Raw genomic sequence first — 14112 nt, forward strand, 5'->3', positions numbered from 1 at the left:
CACGGTTTTTGAAAGACCGAACCCAACTTTTCATCAGAAGAGTTAACTTTTGTAGACATATCTCATTTTATTCTTGCTTTAGGCCGGGAATATCCAGGATATGTATCCCAAATATCGAAAAGTAGGTTTGTTTGCATGTGCGTGTTCATGTGCGAAAAAAAACGACTTGCAAGGCAGCCCTATGGGGAAATGTACATCAAAGAACAACAATCAGACACACACGCACAGACTGCACGCTTTACTGACGTACGTGTGTGGGTGTGTGTGTGTTGCCTCCCTCAACCAGTATGTGTCTGTGTGTGTGTGTGTGTGTGTGTGTGTCTGTGTGGCTGTTTCCATTCCTCACCCAGTGTGTGTGTGTGTGTGTTGCCATTCCTCACTGTGTGCGTGTGTGTGTGTGTCGCCTCCCCCAGTGTGTGTGTGTGTGTGTGTGGGGGCAGAGTGTCCGGTACCACAGATGGTCCGGGATGACCCGCCGTCTGCACTGCAGGGGTCCAGCGGGGAGCCAAGCAACTGAAAGTAGAGCAGGACCCTCGGCCCTCCTCGCACCCATCACCCCGTCACATGACTCATAAGTCATGCTCTTTGTTTCACCACCCAAACCGGGCTGGTCATGTGGTCTCCCACGCTGCGATGGGATTGGAGGATTCAGTCAGTGTTTCTCACAGAGCACAGTCCTTGCCTCAATGCCCTGGCCATTTAAATCCCTTATTTGAATATATTTCTTTCATAAAGGCAGTTTCTTTAGGCACTGTTGGTGTAATTCTGAACCTTTTATTAGAGATTTCTCCCCTACGTTTTGGTTATTGGTATGACTCGGTCGATGTGTCTGTTGACGCTAACGGGACCTTGTCAGTTGGCCGGCAGGCAGGCCTCCTGTGATTGGTCACTCGTCGCGCCACTGTGACTCATCGGCGCCAATGAGAAACCCCGGTGTGTTCCTTTGATGTAGCTCTTCAGGGCTGCAGCACATTACTGATTTGACGGACGATTATTGCGACGATGATTGCAAGTGACAGGCCAGGAGCGGACACCTGCACTCTCTCTGAGACGCTCCGTTCTGACGGATCAGCGATGGGAATATACACCAGCACAGATCAGCTCCCAATTTATTCAGGGCTGCAGGCTACTGGTAATTAATATGATTGGAAGTTGAGTCATCTCGCAATTACAAATTAATACTTTGCCATGTGAGAATGTCATGTTGATATTGGATATGACAAACACTGGACTGAAAAGTTATCCCAAAAAGATAACGCCTGCACAACATTTACTGTTAAAGCTAGGAAACGCCATGTATTTGAGAAGCATTTTCTGTCATATTTATGCAAGCAATCTTATAAACAGACAAGCAAGTCAAAAGCAATGACCAAAAAATACCGTCGCAGGACGGTACAAAGCCTGTCCAATGATTTCAGCCGGCCCGAATGATATGATTGGAGAGCCAACCTGCCTGTCTACCTTCCCTCCTACCCAGCTACCTGCACATACTCTGCTCTCATTGCACATGAAAGGAGTCTCCCCAAGCCTGGCAGCCCGAGCGCTGGGGCTAGCGAGCTGGACAAGTGTTTTGGGAGAGTGGTTTTGGATGGAGACATGAAGGGAGGGTTTGTGTTTTTTCGGTTGGATACTTTCAACAATCGAGCTTACACCAGCTGCTTGCTTGAAATCCCCTGCCCTAGCTTTCTACTCAAAGTCCACTCATTTTCACTGCTTCTTTTGTCACAACTCGACCTTTTAGCACAGCTACGTGCTTTGTTCACTGGATGCACTGCGGCGCCGGTCCCGAGAGAGAGTTATATATATCAGACACATCTCAACACCCAGGGTGTGCGGCAAAATCACAGTAATTCATGTCGCAGCCATTACCCCTGAGGTTAGAGCTCTGTTGCCTTACAATTCTGTTTCTCCTGCCGTTTGCTACCGGAAAGCTCATATTGATGCAACACCTGTTGAGCAAGGAGTTTAAACAACGAGAGTAAATAACGGAGGGGATGAGCTTTCTGCTAGAGTGGGAAGGTATGGGGACTTTAATGTCCGCCCTCAGTCCAATAACAGTTAGCCGAAGGCAGGGAATCCGAAGCTTGACTCTTCTTCCTCGTAGACTCTCTCTTTCTCATATCGTTCCTATCCGCCATCGTATATCTGTGGTGACTGCTGCAGCTGTTTTTGGGGACAGTCTTACCTTATCCAGTGTTGTGGCTGTCAGAGCATCGACGTTAGAATAGATTGCTGGTGTAACTATGTGTGCTTCACTGGAGAACTTTCTCTACAGAGATGGCACGAGACACACACACACGCACTCATGCACGCTTTTATCAGCAAACAAGTCGACTGCAAACCAAAGCCGTTACTGAGCTCTACAGGGAGGACAGTTCCTCCCGTTGCACACGATCGTGCCCGTCCGGTTTCGTTACCCGTGGTTGTCTGCCGGCGCCTCGTTTGTGTGGAGATAACGGGGCCGGAGTGGTGGAGCGCAGCACTGCTCTCCCACAGACACGCACGTCACAATGGGGCCGAACGGCAGCTCGCTGTGCTACCGGCATCGGCTGGAAGACACGAGCACAACTGCCTTCCCGAAACACTGCTTGAGTGTATGCATAATCCGAGGGTCCTGCAAAGCAAATACCAATTACCGGCTTGTGGAATCCCACCAGAAAAATACAGAATCTGTGGATAAAAAAGCACAACTGATTAGTTTCACACCTGTCAACGCATACTAACAGAACCAACAGAAAATGCTTTTATGAATTTGAATCCTTGCATAAGTGGAGAATAAAAGAATCACCAAAGGTATTTTGAAAAATAAATGAAGCAAGGTCGTGGGTGTGCAAACAGAGAGAGCTGCTCTCAGAGGAAAGGAAGGAAACAAGCAAAATGAAGACGGTAACAGGGTGGGGGGGCCTCTTTTTATCCTTCAATCTACTTCCTCCCGGTTACCCTTGAATGTGTCGGAGTAGACAAACACACACACACACACACACACACACACACACACACACACACACACACACACACACACACACACACACACACACACACACACACACACACACACACACACACACACACACACACCTCGTCCTCCCACTGTCCTCCCCCTGCCAAGAGGCAAGGCAACCAGACGGCCCACACGCAAACGCACACACTCTCACAAGCGCACGCACTCACACAGTCACAGTCACACACACTCTCTAGCCTGCCAGCAGTACGCCACTCCGAGTCCAGATGTCCGTCTCGGTTCTGGTGGACTCACTGCGGCCCTCCGGAGGCTGAAAAGTCCGCGCTCAGTCACACGGGCTCATTTATCCAGCTCACCCTCCGGGTCAGCCACCATGAAACCGCTGGCCGTGACCCACAGCAGGCACATCCACTTCAAAAGCGTCATCAGGAGCGGACATTGGCTCAGGAGGCAGAGCGGGTTGACTGGTAAACCGGAAGGGTTGCGTGTTCGATCCCCAGCTCCTCTTAGAGGAATGTTGATGTGTCCCTGAGCGAGACGCCTCACCCTGACTGCTCCCGACGAGCTTGCTGTCGCTCTGCGTGGTCGACGCCCCGTGTATTTTATACGTTATTGAATAACTCGTCCCCCACTCTCAGCCGTCAAACGCACCCATCTATGTGCCGAAAAATCGGTTTTCACGCTGAAAACTTCAGTGACATATAAATAAGGTTATCTTCGTAAAATGAAATATGTCATAATCAGTTTGGGCTTCACCAAAGCTCATCCTAATCTTCCTTCCCTGGTGGATGAAGCAGGCGACTGTGACTGCTGCAGGCTCCCCCTACTACCTGCTTTTTAAACTACTTCACTACCTCCAAGTGAGTGCTCAGGGTATTATTTTGACACATCGTGCCATATCGTTCCCGCTGGTGGCTAATGTTTCCGAATATTTGAGTCCCGTACCGTGTGTCCTTCCACCGAGCCGTCTATCCATCATGTAATAGTGCTTTTCCAATTAGGCTGGCGCTGGCAGCGGTGCAGGCAGAGCCGTTCAGCCATCCCCTCTCCCTAGCAACCGCCTCTCATGCCTCTCTACAAAGATCAACCTGATTTAGTTAATATTTCCCTTATTTCCTGTGATACACAATCTCACTGCTCTACCTGTGCCCTCTCTCACTCCCTCCTCAATCTCTCCCTCTCTCTATCCTCCCTCTCTAAATGTCTCCCTCTCTTTCGGCTCTCCTACCTGTCTTTTTCTCCGTCCTCTCTACCGGTCTCCCTCTATCTCCGCTCTCCCTCGCTCTACCCTTTCTCTAACTCTCTCCTTCCTCCCTTTAACTCTCTCTCTCTCTCTCTCTCTCCCCTGTGACTGTCTCTCTCCCCTGTGACTGTCTCTCTCTCTCTGTCCTGTGACTGTCTCTCTCTCTCCCCTGTGACTATCTCGCTCTCTCTCTCCCCTGTGACTGTCTCTCTCTCTCTCTCTCTCTCTCTCTCTCTCTCTCTCTCTCTCTCTCTCTCTCTCTCCTGTGACTGTCTCTCTCTCTCTCCCCTGTGACTCTCTCTCTCCTGTGACTGTCTCTCTCTCTCTCCCCTGTGACTCTCTCTCTCTCTCTCTCCTGTGACTGTCTCTCTCTCTCTCTCTCTCTCTCTCTCTCTCTCTCTCTCTCTCTCTCTCTCTCCTCTCTCTCTCTCCTGTGACTGTCTCTCTCTCTCTCTCTCTCTCTCTCCTGTGACTGTCTCTCTCTCTCTCTCTCTCTCTCTCTCTCTCTCTCTCTCTCTCTCTCTCTCCTGTGACTGTCTCTCTCTCTCCCCTGTGACTCTCTCTCTCTCTCTCTCTCTCTCTCTCTCTCTCTCTCTTCTCTCTCTCCCCTGTGACTGTCTCTCTCTCTCTACAGGGACCAGTAATGGCTCCGTGCTGGTGTACAATTTGACCAGTGGGCTCCTGCACAAGGAGCTGAGCGTCCACTCCTGTGAAGTCAGGTAGGACATCATGTTCTCTGGGCTGTACTGACACACACACAAACACACACACACAAGAACACACACACAAACACACACGCACACACATGCACACAGGGAAGCGTACACATCCCCCTCATGGGTAAACTCATTAAAGTGCTGCTGATCGAAACCACAACCTTGTATTTTACTTTTGGGTCAAACGATTTTTCCATATTTTCGCTTCATTTTATTTCCAGCGATCCCATCTTTTATTGCGAATAGCCAGGCGCGATGAGTCCGAATGCCAGGGTAACGGAGCCCTACCATTTTTAAATAACCCATTCAGCGTCGGGGGTTTGTGAGTACATTGGCAAGCAGCTTTTTGTTTGTCGCATTAAAATCGTTGATTGGATTTAATTTATATGTTAATGGAGAGTGTGGATGCGCAAGCTTGACCAGGGAAGCAGCCTCTGGCAGATCTGCCTGCTGTGTGTTCAGGGATTCACTCCATCACTGTAGCCAAGCAGGGGCTGTGGTTTAATACACAGCAACAATAGCCGGCCTTAAATCGGCCACCTTCTCGTGAGATCATGTCGGGCCCCTCACAAGCAATTAAAATAACAATGTTATTGTTAACAAGTTAACATCGGGTTTGTGGAAATGCATCCCGCATTGTTTACTCTAATTCCTTTTCATCGGTAGCAGACTCTACACAAGGAGCGTTAATTGCGATCCTATTGTGCTGCTCGGACACTGCGTGTTTCTGATGTTGGGCTTAATTGCAGTCTGTGTTTGACCGGCCGTTCTCAGCGGGGCCCCGTGAGTGAAGAGGGGCCAATGGGGCCATGCACCCCTGGCCCCATTAATTACCGCTCTCAGAAGCGCCGGTGCCGTTTCACTAAGATTAATTAAGCGCGAGATTGAATCAATTAGGCCATAAAAAAAGATTGATTAGGAGCAAACACTTTGCATCGCGACGAAAGCCGATAAACACAGTCACAGGGAAACTTTCATGAGAAGGACGGAAAGTTTGTGGATTTGCCTTGTGTGTGTGTTTGTGTGCATGCGTGCGTCTGTGTGTATGTGTTTTGATTTTGTGTGTATGCATACCCCATGAGACAATGCAGCTTGCCCTCCATCTGCCACTTGGCTCCCAACACTATGACCAATTCAACACAGACTCGACTGCATGGGGGCTGTGGTGGTGGTAGGGGTGTTGGCAACTCCATTGTCTCCCTCTTTCTCTCTCTCGCTCTCTCGCCCTCTCTGTTGCTCTCTCTCTGTCTCTGTCTCTCTCTCTCGCTCTAAGTGTCTCGCTCTCTCGCTGTCAATTTCCCTCTTTCTCACTCTCTCACTCTCACTCTCTCTTGCGCTGTTTCTCTCGCTCTCACTCTCTCGCCCTTTCTCTTGCTCTCTCTCGCTGTTTCTCTCGTTCTCTCCCTCGCTTTCTCTCCCGCTGTTTCTCTTGCTCACACTCTCTCTCACCCTTTCTTTCGCACTCTCTCTCGCTCTCTCTCGCCCTTTCTCTCGCATTCCCCTCAAAAATGCAATATCTAAATATTGCATAGCAACTTGAGGATTTGCAGACACATACACAAACAAATGTTTGTTCATTATTGACTAGATTTCCAAACAGCTGCTGGGCTGTACTGTCAGTCTGTGCTATATGCACTGCAACAAGTACGACACACAGAACAATGTTAAAAAGCTGTGTGTGCGCATGGCATGCACGCATACAGCGTGTGTGTGTGTGTTTTGGGCTGTATGGTAATTAACCTGGTGGCCTCTGGCCCACCCAGCCATGCCCAGGGAGGCAGGGATATTTAGCATCTCATTTACATCTGGTGAGGAAATTGACTAATTAATCATTGGGCTATTTTGCATCTCATTACGGTACGGTTCCTCGCTCCCTGAACCGTGCCCACTTCCGAAATAAGTTTGCGGGTCATGGCAGGACGTGAGATTATGTATGCGCACACTTTACATTTTTTGGTACTTTAATTGTTTACAACTCTTTGATGCTGTTAATGGATGCAGCGGAAGTGTTTTTTATGTTTTTTATTTTGACTTTTATGGTCTAAGCGCGTGTGTGGCTGTGTGTTTGCGCGTGTGTGTGTTTGATTGTGTGTGTGTGTGTGTGTGTGGGTGGGTGTGTGCGATTCCATAGGGGGATAGAGTGGGTCAGTCTCACCAGCTTCCTGTCCTTCGCCACCTCCACCCCCAACAACATGGGCATGGTGCGCAATGAGCTCCAACACGTAGACCTCCCCACTGGTGAGTTCACACACACGCACACAAATATACTCCTTTTATATATTGCACTTTCTCTGTCACTCTTTCTCTGTCCTTCTCCTCTTCTGATGCAGTCATTTTCTCTCTCTCTCTCGCTCTCTCTTGCTCTCTTGTTCTCTCGTTCTCCTCTCTCTCTCTCTCTCTCGCTCTCGTTCTCTCTCTCCCTCTCCCTCTCTCAGTGTCTCATTCTCTCTTGTTCTCTCTCTCGTTCTCTCTCTCTCTCTCTCTCTCTCTCTCTCTCTCTCTCTCTCTCTCTCTCTCTCTCTCTCTCTCTCTAGCTTTCGCTCCCTCTCTCGCTCTCTCTCTCTCGCTCCCTCTCTCTCTCGTACTTCTCGTCCCATCTCTCTTCACGCCTCATGCACTCTGTCGCCCGAGTAGTCTCTTCAAACTGAGGTCTCAAGGCCACTAGCTTTTGTGAAAGTGATTTGCGTGAAAGCAGCAGAAGGGAGAGGCACAGAGTCGAAGAGAAAACACAAAAGGACCGTTTTATGGAAGGGAAACGCCACGATACGCAGTTTGTCTGAGATACTGAAACATACACAGACACATTATTCCATTACTGAGTGGGCTAGATGAAATGGCGGGGACATTACTTTCTTAATGGAATAGGAAATGAAAGAATCCCAGAGGTAGGGTTGAAAAAGTTCCACCACAACCTCAAAATATGCCGAACTTCAACAGCTGCTTCACATGCAGGGAGGGAACTGAAAATGGCTCAGACTCAGGAAATTTTTCAGTACAAAATGTTTCCCTCTGCACAGATGTTCAGCTTGAAGCTTCTTATTGCTGTGAAATAAGCCCAGGGACCCTAGAGGTGGTAATCTCCCTCTCTGGTGGGCTTTGTGCCCAGTAAAGAGCCTGAGGGCTTTTCACAGCCACCCTACCTGTCAAACCCCCACGTTTGCTTCGAGCCAATATTCATAATGGTTTTTTTGGAGTCATTAGCCACGTAGAATGGACATAATGTTCCCTCTTGGAGTAGAAGCACAGCCATTCAGGTAGAATCCGTTCATGTAGAATCCATTCTGCGGTTCAATAGACACAGTTCAGGGCTGCCCTGTACTGAGGGATTTTTACATTGGAAACAGACCCCCTGGAACGACTATGCTCAACTTTCACAGAGCGATACAAAGGAAAAATCCAGTATGCTCTGACTTCGGAAGGGGACCATGGCGATGGCTTCTCACAACAAGAAGTAATTACTTAACCTTTGTTATTTTTTGATTCTGAACAAAAAACACTAGCCACTTTAACAGCAGTAGCCTTTTTGAAGTGACCCAAAGCAAGGTCACAGGCTACACTGGCTATCCGAGCACGGGCGTCATGCAGGCTATTTCTGCACATGCTGATGTTTATCGGTCAGTCAGGGTCAAGCCTTACCGACCAGCCAGGAGCCACAAGGTTGTGATCTCTGGATGGTTTTCTGCAAACACCAGTGGCAGTTTCTCCCTCCATTTCAAATGCAATCTCAACAAAAAGGCAATCATGTTTTAATTCAGAGAAAAGGCGTTTGCCGAATCAGAAGTGGTACTCTGCAGAAGTAGTTGTGTGACTGCACAGGTTAATTACTTTAATAAAAATTTTCATAGCTTTCCTTAAGGGACACTGGGCTTATCCTGATATCTTTTAGATGATCCAGCACTATCAAAGTTAACAGCCTGCAACTTCAACTTATCTTAACGTCCCTCATTTCCCCCTGCAGGCACGTCTTCCACCAAGTTCTGTCAGTTCACTTCTGTTAGATCTCAAGTCTTATTCCATGGATATGTTTTATGCTCGATCTCAAGTCTTAGGCACACAAACACACATTCCATGACCGATAATTAAAAGCCTCTGCATTTAAATGAATTGCTTGGCGAAATAAAAGATGCCTTGTTTTACAAATTTGCACAAAGTTCAGGGTTTACTGAATCTTGAATCTGCGTTATCTCAAATTACTCACGGAAGCTTACTCACCCACCAGTAGACCGACAACGTGGTGCAGTCGCTGCCCCGAGGAATACTGTACCATTTAAACAAGTTGGTTACGGTCTCACGCCCGCATTGAGCGCTATGTGGTAGTATTTGGGTTGTGGGCAGTAAGACGTGGCTTATACCACAGGCTTGTTTGTGGTGTTTTAAAACATACAACCCATTCCAAACGATTCTTCGGCTTATAGAAAATGCAACTTTAAAAATTCGACACACACACACACACACACACACACACACACACACACACACACACACACACACACAGACACAGACACAGAGCCCCCAGAATTTCCTAGTGTAGCAGACACAGATATTCTGGTCCTCTCCAGACAGCCATCATGGGTAACTAGTTTCTCTCCCGTACATCAGCTGGCACCACATCGGCAACAAGCAGAACAACAACTTTTGGTTTGGGTGCTGTAAGCTGTGTTTCTGTTCACCTTGGCCGGGAGTCCTGTGCAGCGCTCCCCACTGGCTCAGTGCTCTTCATCTCTGCCTGATACACCTAGAGGGGGTGCACGCACTCGTCAGTGAATTAGTTCTGGTGGAATCATCCTCTACAGTGCCCTTTACAGTGAAAAACAAGTCTGGTTGTCTCTCTCGTGTTGTCTCTGTCTCTGTCTTTTGCCGCTTTTCCACTGCATGGTACCAGCTCGACACGACTCGACACGACTCGACTCAGCTCGCATTTTTTGCGTTTCCACCGCGGTACCATGGTATCTGGTACCTGAAGTGGCTGCTTTTTCTAGTACCTACTCGCTCTAGGTTCCAAGCGAGCTGAGCCGATGCTAAAAGGTGACGTCGGCAGACGGCCGGCGACTGATTGGCCAGAGAGTGTGACGAAGTCACGAGAGCGACATGGCAACCATGCTGGTAACATCCATAGCAGCGCCGCAGCCAACATGTTCCACTTCTCCAACTTCTTCAACATGCCAGCTAATAATAGTAATGTGATCGATGTCCTCCATTGTTGTTATGTGGGTTCTGTCCATGTGTGGGTTGCGTATGTGTTGTTTGCGTCGCGTACACAAATACGTCACTGCCCTTTCGCGCAGCCGACCCCGCCCACGTCCAGGAGGTACTTTTTGCGGTGGAAAAGCACCCGTGCTGCTACCGTGTCGAGTCGTGTCGTGTCGAGTCGTGTCGAGTCGAGCTACATGTGCGGTGGAAAAGCGGCAACATTTTGTCTCCGTGCTTTTTCTTTCTCTTGGCTCCCCTGTCCGTCTGTCCCTGTCAGTGTGTTTGTGTTGATTTTTACCTAGGTTCAACCCAAATTTCTCTCTCTGTGTTTCCCAGGCAGGTGCTTTGCATTCCGAGGTGAGCGAGGAACAGATGAGCCAGCCATTGAGATGATTAAAGTGTCTCATCTCAAGTGAGTAGCTTTTCCCCAATCCAGCCATCCATCCTGTCTTCACCTGCTTCTTAGACATGCACACGTAAATACATACACACACACGCACACATAAAGGCTTACACACACACATAAACACACACAAAAAGGCACACACACACACACACACACACACACACTCACACACACACACCCTCCCTAAAGTTTGTTGTCCCAAGGTCATTTACAGACTCCTACTTTCCCCCACATTTCATGCCTGCCAGGTTTTTTTATTCATGTTGCCACGGTGATGTCTAAAAGTCATATTCTGTGTGTGTGCCTGTGCGTTTGTGTGTGTCGGTGTGTGTGCGTGACTGTCATGGCTGGGTTTGTTGTATGGCTTGAGGCTACATTATTCTCTTCTGTTCGCCTGGGAAAAAGTGGGGTACATTTTTCCTCAATAGGAACGAGTGTAACGGCGACAACCGGTCTTAAGAGGCCCTCGCCGCCCCCCCTCTGGAAAACGAGGACGGGGTTTACCCGGTTAAGGAGCCCTCTGTACACCCACTAAATCCCCAACGTCCTTCAGTCTCAGGCATAAGCGTCGGCACCGTGAGTGCAGACCTTTGCCTTTGGAGTAACAAGCTAATTAAATTGAGTCGGGGGGGGTTAGGGTTAGGGGGGGGGGGGGGGGGGGGGGGCTTGAAGCTGGATTAAACGGCTCCGGCTTCGTGCTACGTGGCTTCACACTCTCTGTATCGACGCCGTCCCGAGTGGCCAGGTGTGGCTGTCCTTTTGGGCATTCGCACTGGGGGGGGAATGTGATGCAGAGGAATTCGCTGTCCAAATGTGGTGGGGTGTGATTTGGAGCGGGGCTGGGAATGATTGCTTTGACACTGAAGGTTATCGTCCTCCAGTCTGAGCAACTTCATGCATATATTTTTATATCGATGGTTGTTCGCAGAAATGTAACCTTTTCTATTTTCATTTTATTAAAATGTTAGTATACTTGACTGTTTGGGAGCTTTTTGTACACATACTTGACGTGTGTGTGTGTGTGTGTGTGTGTGTGTGTGTGTGTGTGTGTGTGTGTGTGTGTGTGTGTGTGTGTGTGTCTCCAGGCAGTACCTGGTGGTGGTTTTCAGGGATAAGCCCCTGGAGCTGTGGGACATCAGAACAGGGACTCTACTCCGAGAGATGGCCAAGAACTTCCCGACTGTCACCGCACTGGTATATACACACACACGGACAGGCACACACATGGACACACACACCGACACACACACAGACACGCCTCATCTACCCGACAGCAGTGACCCATATCACCAAAAAAAACACATAGTGTGGTGAAGTGATTTAACAGTCAGTGGCAGTAGCAGAAATAATTAATTTCCTAATTTAAAAGACATCGTAATGCATTTAAAAACTTGACAATGAAGTCATTTGACACACCACTCAAAAAACTCACAAACTTACCAAAGCTATCTATCATATGAAAGCTTAGACTCTTTTGATTCCAACAGTTCAAACCCTATCACTGTGAAATGCAATCATTGCATATTCAACTATCAATTATAAAGCAAGCTGTATGTAGCTTTGTTCTTTTTGTCATAAACGTTGTGTTTGATTGCATAAAACCACCATAAACAGGTAATCTATCTTCTGGGGACCATTTTGCAACTTAAGACTGTTTACAAATACATATTTAGTAGCTAAGAGGAAAGAGGAAATGGGTCAATAAGCTTAAATCAGAACACATTCCTTCATCGTCATCTGGTGACGTTATGGTGCAATTCAGATTGTTTTGCTTGGTGTCATTTAACTTTATTCGCCCTGACCTTTCCACTGAGGGGTCAAACGTCAGAATTGTACCATGGGTTCCTAAGATATCCGCCTGTTTGTGTCTCAACAAGTTGATATTGAACATTTTGCATTTGTTTTGATTGGAGTTATGTTTATATTTGAGATTTGGCCGAAACCTCCCCCCCCCCCTGGTTTAATTGGGATGCAGAAGCACATATTTAACAGATTTCTACTAGACTTCTTAGTCCTTCTCACAGCAGCCCTGGTAATTGCCCCCAGCAGCCTCGATAATATACACACACACAGTTATAGTCAAAGATACAGAAAATCACACACACACACACAGACACACATGCCATCATCCACAGCCCTGTCGTTCTGCCTCATTTCCATTTTGATTGTGCGCTACATGGCCTGAAGCCAAAAATCTCCCAGCAGCATGATGATGTGATATGCAAGCCAGTGACTAGCGTGTCTGCTTATTCACGGTAGCATCTAGCTGCTAATAAGTTTGTTTATTTCGCCCTGTCACTGGGTCATTATTGGTTTCGCTCTGTTGATGGCTCCATTGAGGCTTCTCCTCTCGTGGCGTGTGTGTATTGGTCTGTGTTCTATGTCTTTTTGTGTGCTGTGCACTGGCTGGGACTCGTGTACACTGCGTGCGTGTGTGTCTATGTGCATTGAAGTGTGTGTGTGTGTGACTTGTATGTGCATTAATGTGTGTCTGTGTGTGTATCTGTTTGTGTGTGTGTATGTGCATTAACGTGTGTCTGTGTGTGCATGTATGTGTGTGCATATGCATGTATCTTCGGTGTTTGTATCTGCATTAACATCTGTCTGTATGTGTGTGTTTATCTGTTTGTGTGTGTGTGAGTGTGTGTGTTAGCATTAACGTGTGTGTGCGTGTGTGTGTGTGTTTGCACGCGCATGTATCAGTGTTTGTACGTGCATGTATCTGTGTATGTGCATTAACTTGTGCGTGTGCATGTATCTGTGTGTGTATGTGTATTAACGTGTATGTGCATTAATGTGTTTATGTGTCTGTCCACCCCCCCCCCCCCCAACAGGAGTGGTCTCCCTCCCACAACCTGAAGAGTCTGAAGAAGAAGCAGATGGCGGCCCGGGAGGCCATGGCCCGGCAGACGGTGTCGGACGCGGAGCCGAGCACCGTGGAGTCCTCGGTCATTAGGTCTGCTGGTTCCACGCCCAAAACGCCTTGCTCAATAACAACAAACAACCTCAGAGGACGGCACGTACACAGAGACCGATAAGAATAGTTAACATGACATCACGGCGCTGTTGTTGAACCCTGGATCGTGATTGGTCGATACCGTTCCAGGGGCGTGTGTTAGGTTTAACGGTTCAGAATCGATGCGCCAACAAAACACATTTAGTAGCACACACAAACAACAACTTAAATAAAAGCTACCACCCAGACAAGGCAAAGACAATATGCTCAAAGCAACGAGGAAGAGTAGTTTTATTTCATCAGATTAAGTTGATAAAAAGTTATACCGGTACATTCTTTCCCTTCTGAAATGCAATCAAATATCATCGCTTTTATCCAAAGGGACATACAATAATTACATTTGTCAGAAGAAGGTGAAACAATATATATCGCTGTCGGTAAAGTAAGGATGTTCATAGAACCCAAGCAATAAAATCGTAAAAAGGATTTAAAAAGGACGCACAACATACTGTAAGTGCGTTGGTGAAATATCACCAAACAACCGCACACACACTTCAGCCAAACAACCGCACACAATCCCACACAATAGCAACACACCAAGCCGCAGAACACCGCAGTGTGCCAACCAGTGTGTCTCTC

The 14112-nt window shown here is 47.9% G+C and overlaps 1 protein-coding gene across 1 annotated transcript in view; it reads left to right on the forward strand.

Annotated features, from left to right (window-relative positions):
- Positions 1-14112, forward strand: part of wdr11 (WD repeat domain 11) — a 53238-nt gene that overhangs the window by 19374 nt on the left and 19752 nt on the right. Inside the window, exons 11-15 of the mRNA XM_060072549.1 lie at positions 4840-4924; positions 7053-7159; positions 10448-10523; positions 11603-11711; positions 13352-13473. Of these exons, the coding sequence (XP_059928532.1) occupies positions 4840-4924; positions 7053-7159; positions 10448-10523; positions 11603-11711; positions 13352-13473 (499 nt within the window). The remainder of the gene's footprint in view (positions 1-4839; positions 4925-7052; positions 7160-10447; positions 10524-11602; positions 11712-13351; positions 13474-14112) is intronic.

The sequence above is a fragment of the Gadus macrocephalus genome, chromosome 15 (genome assembly GCF_031168955.1).
Source record: "Gadus macrocephalus chromosome 15, ASM3116895v1".
NCBI classification, from domain to species: domain Eukaryota; kingdom Metazoa; phylum Chordata; class Actinopteri; order Gadiformes; family Gadidae; genus Gadus; species Gadus macrocephalus.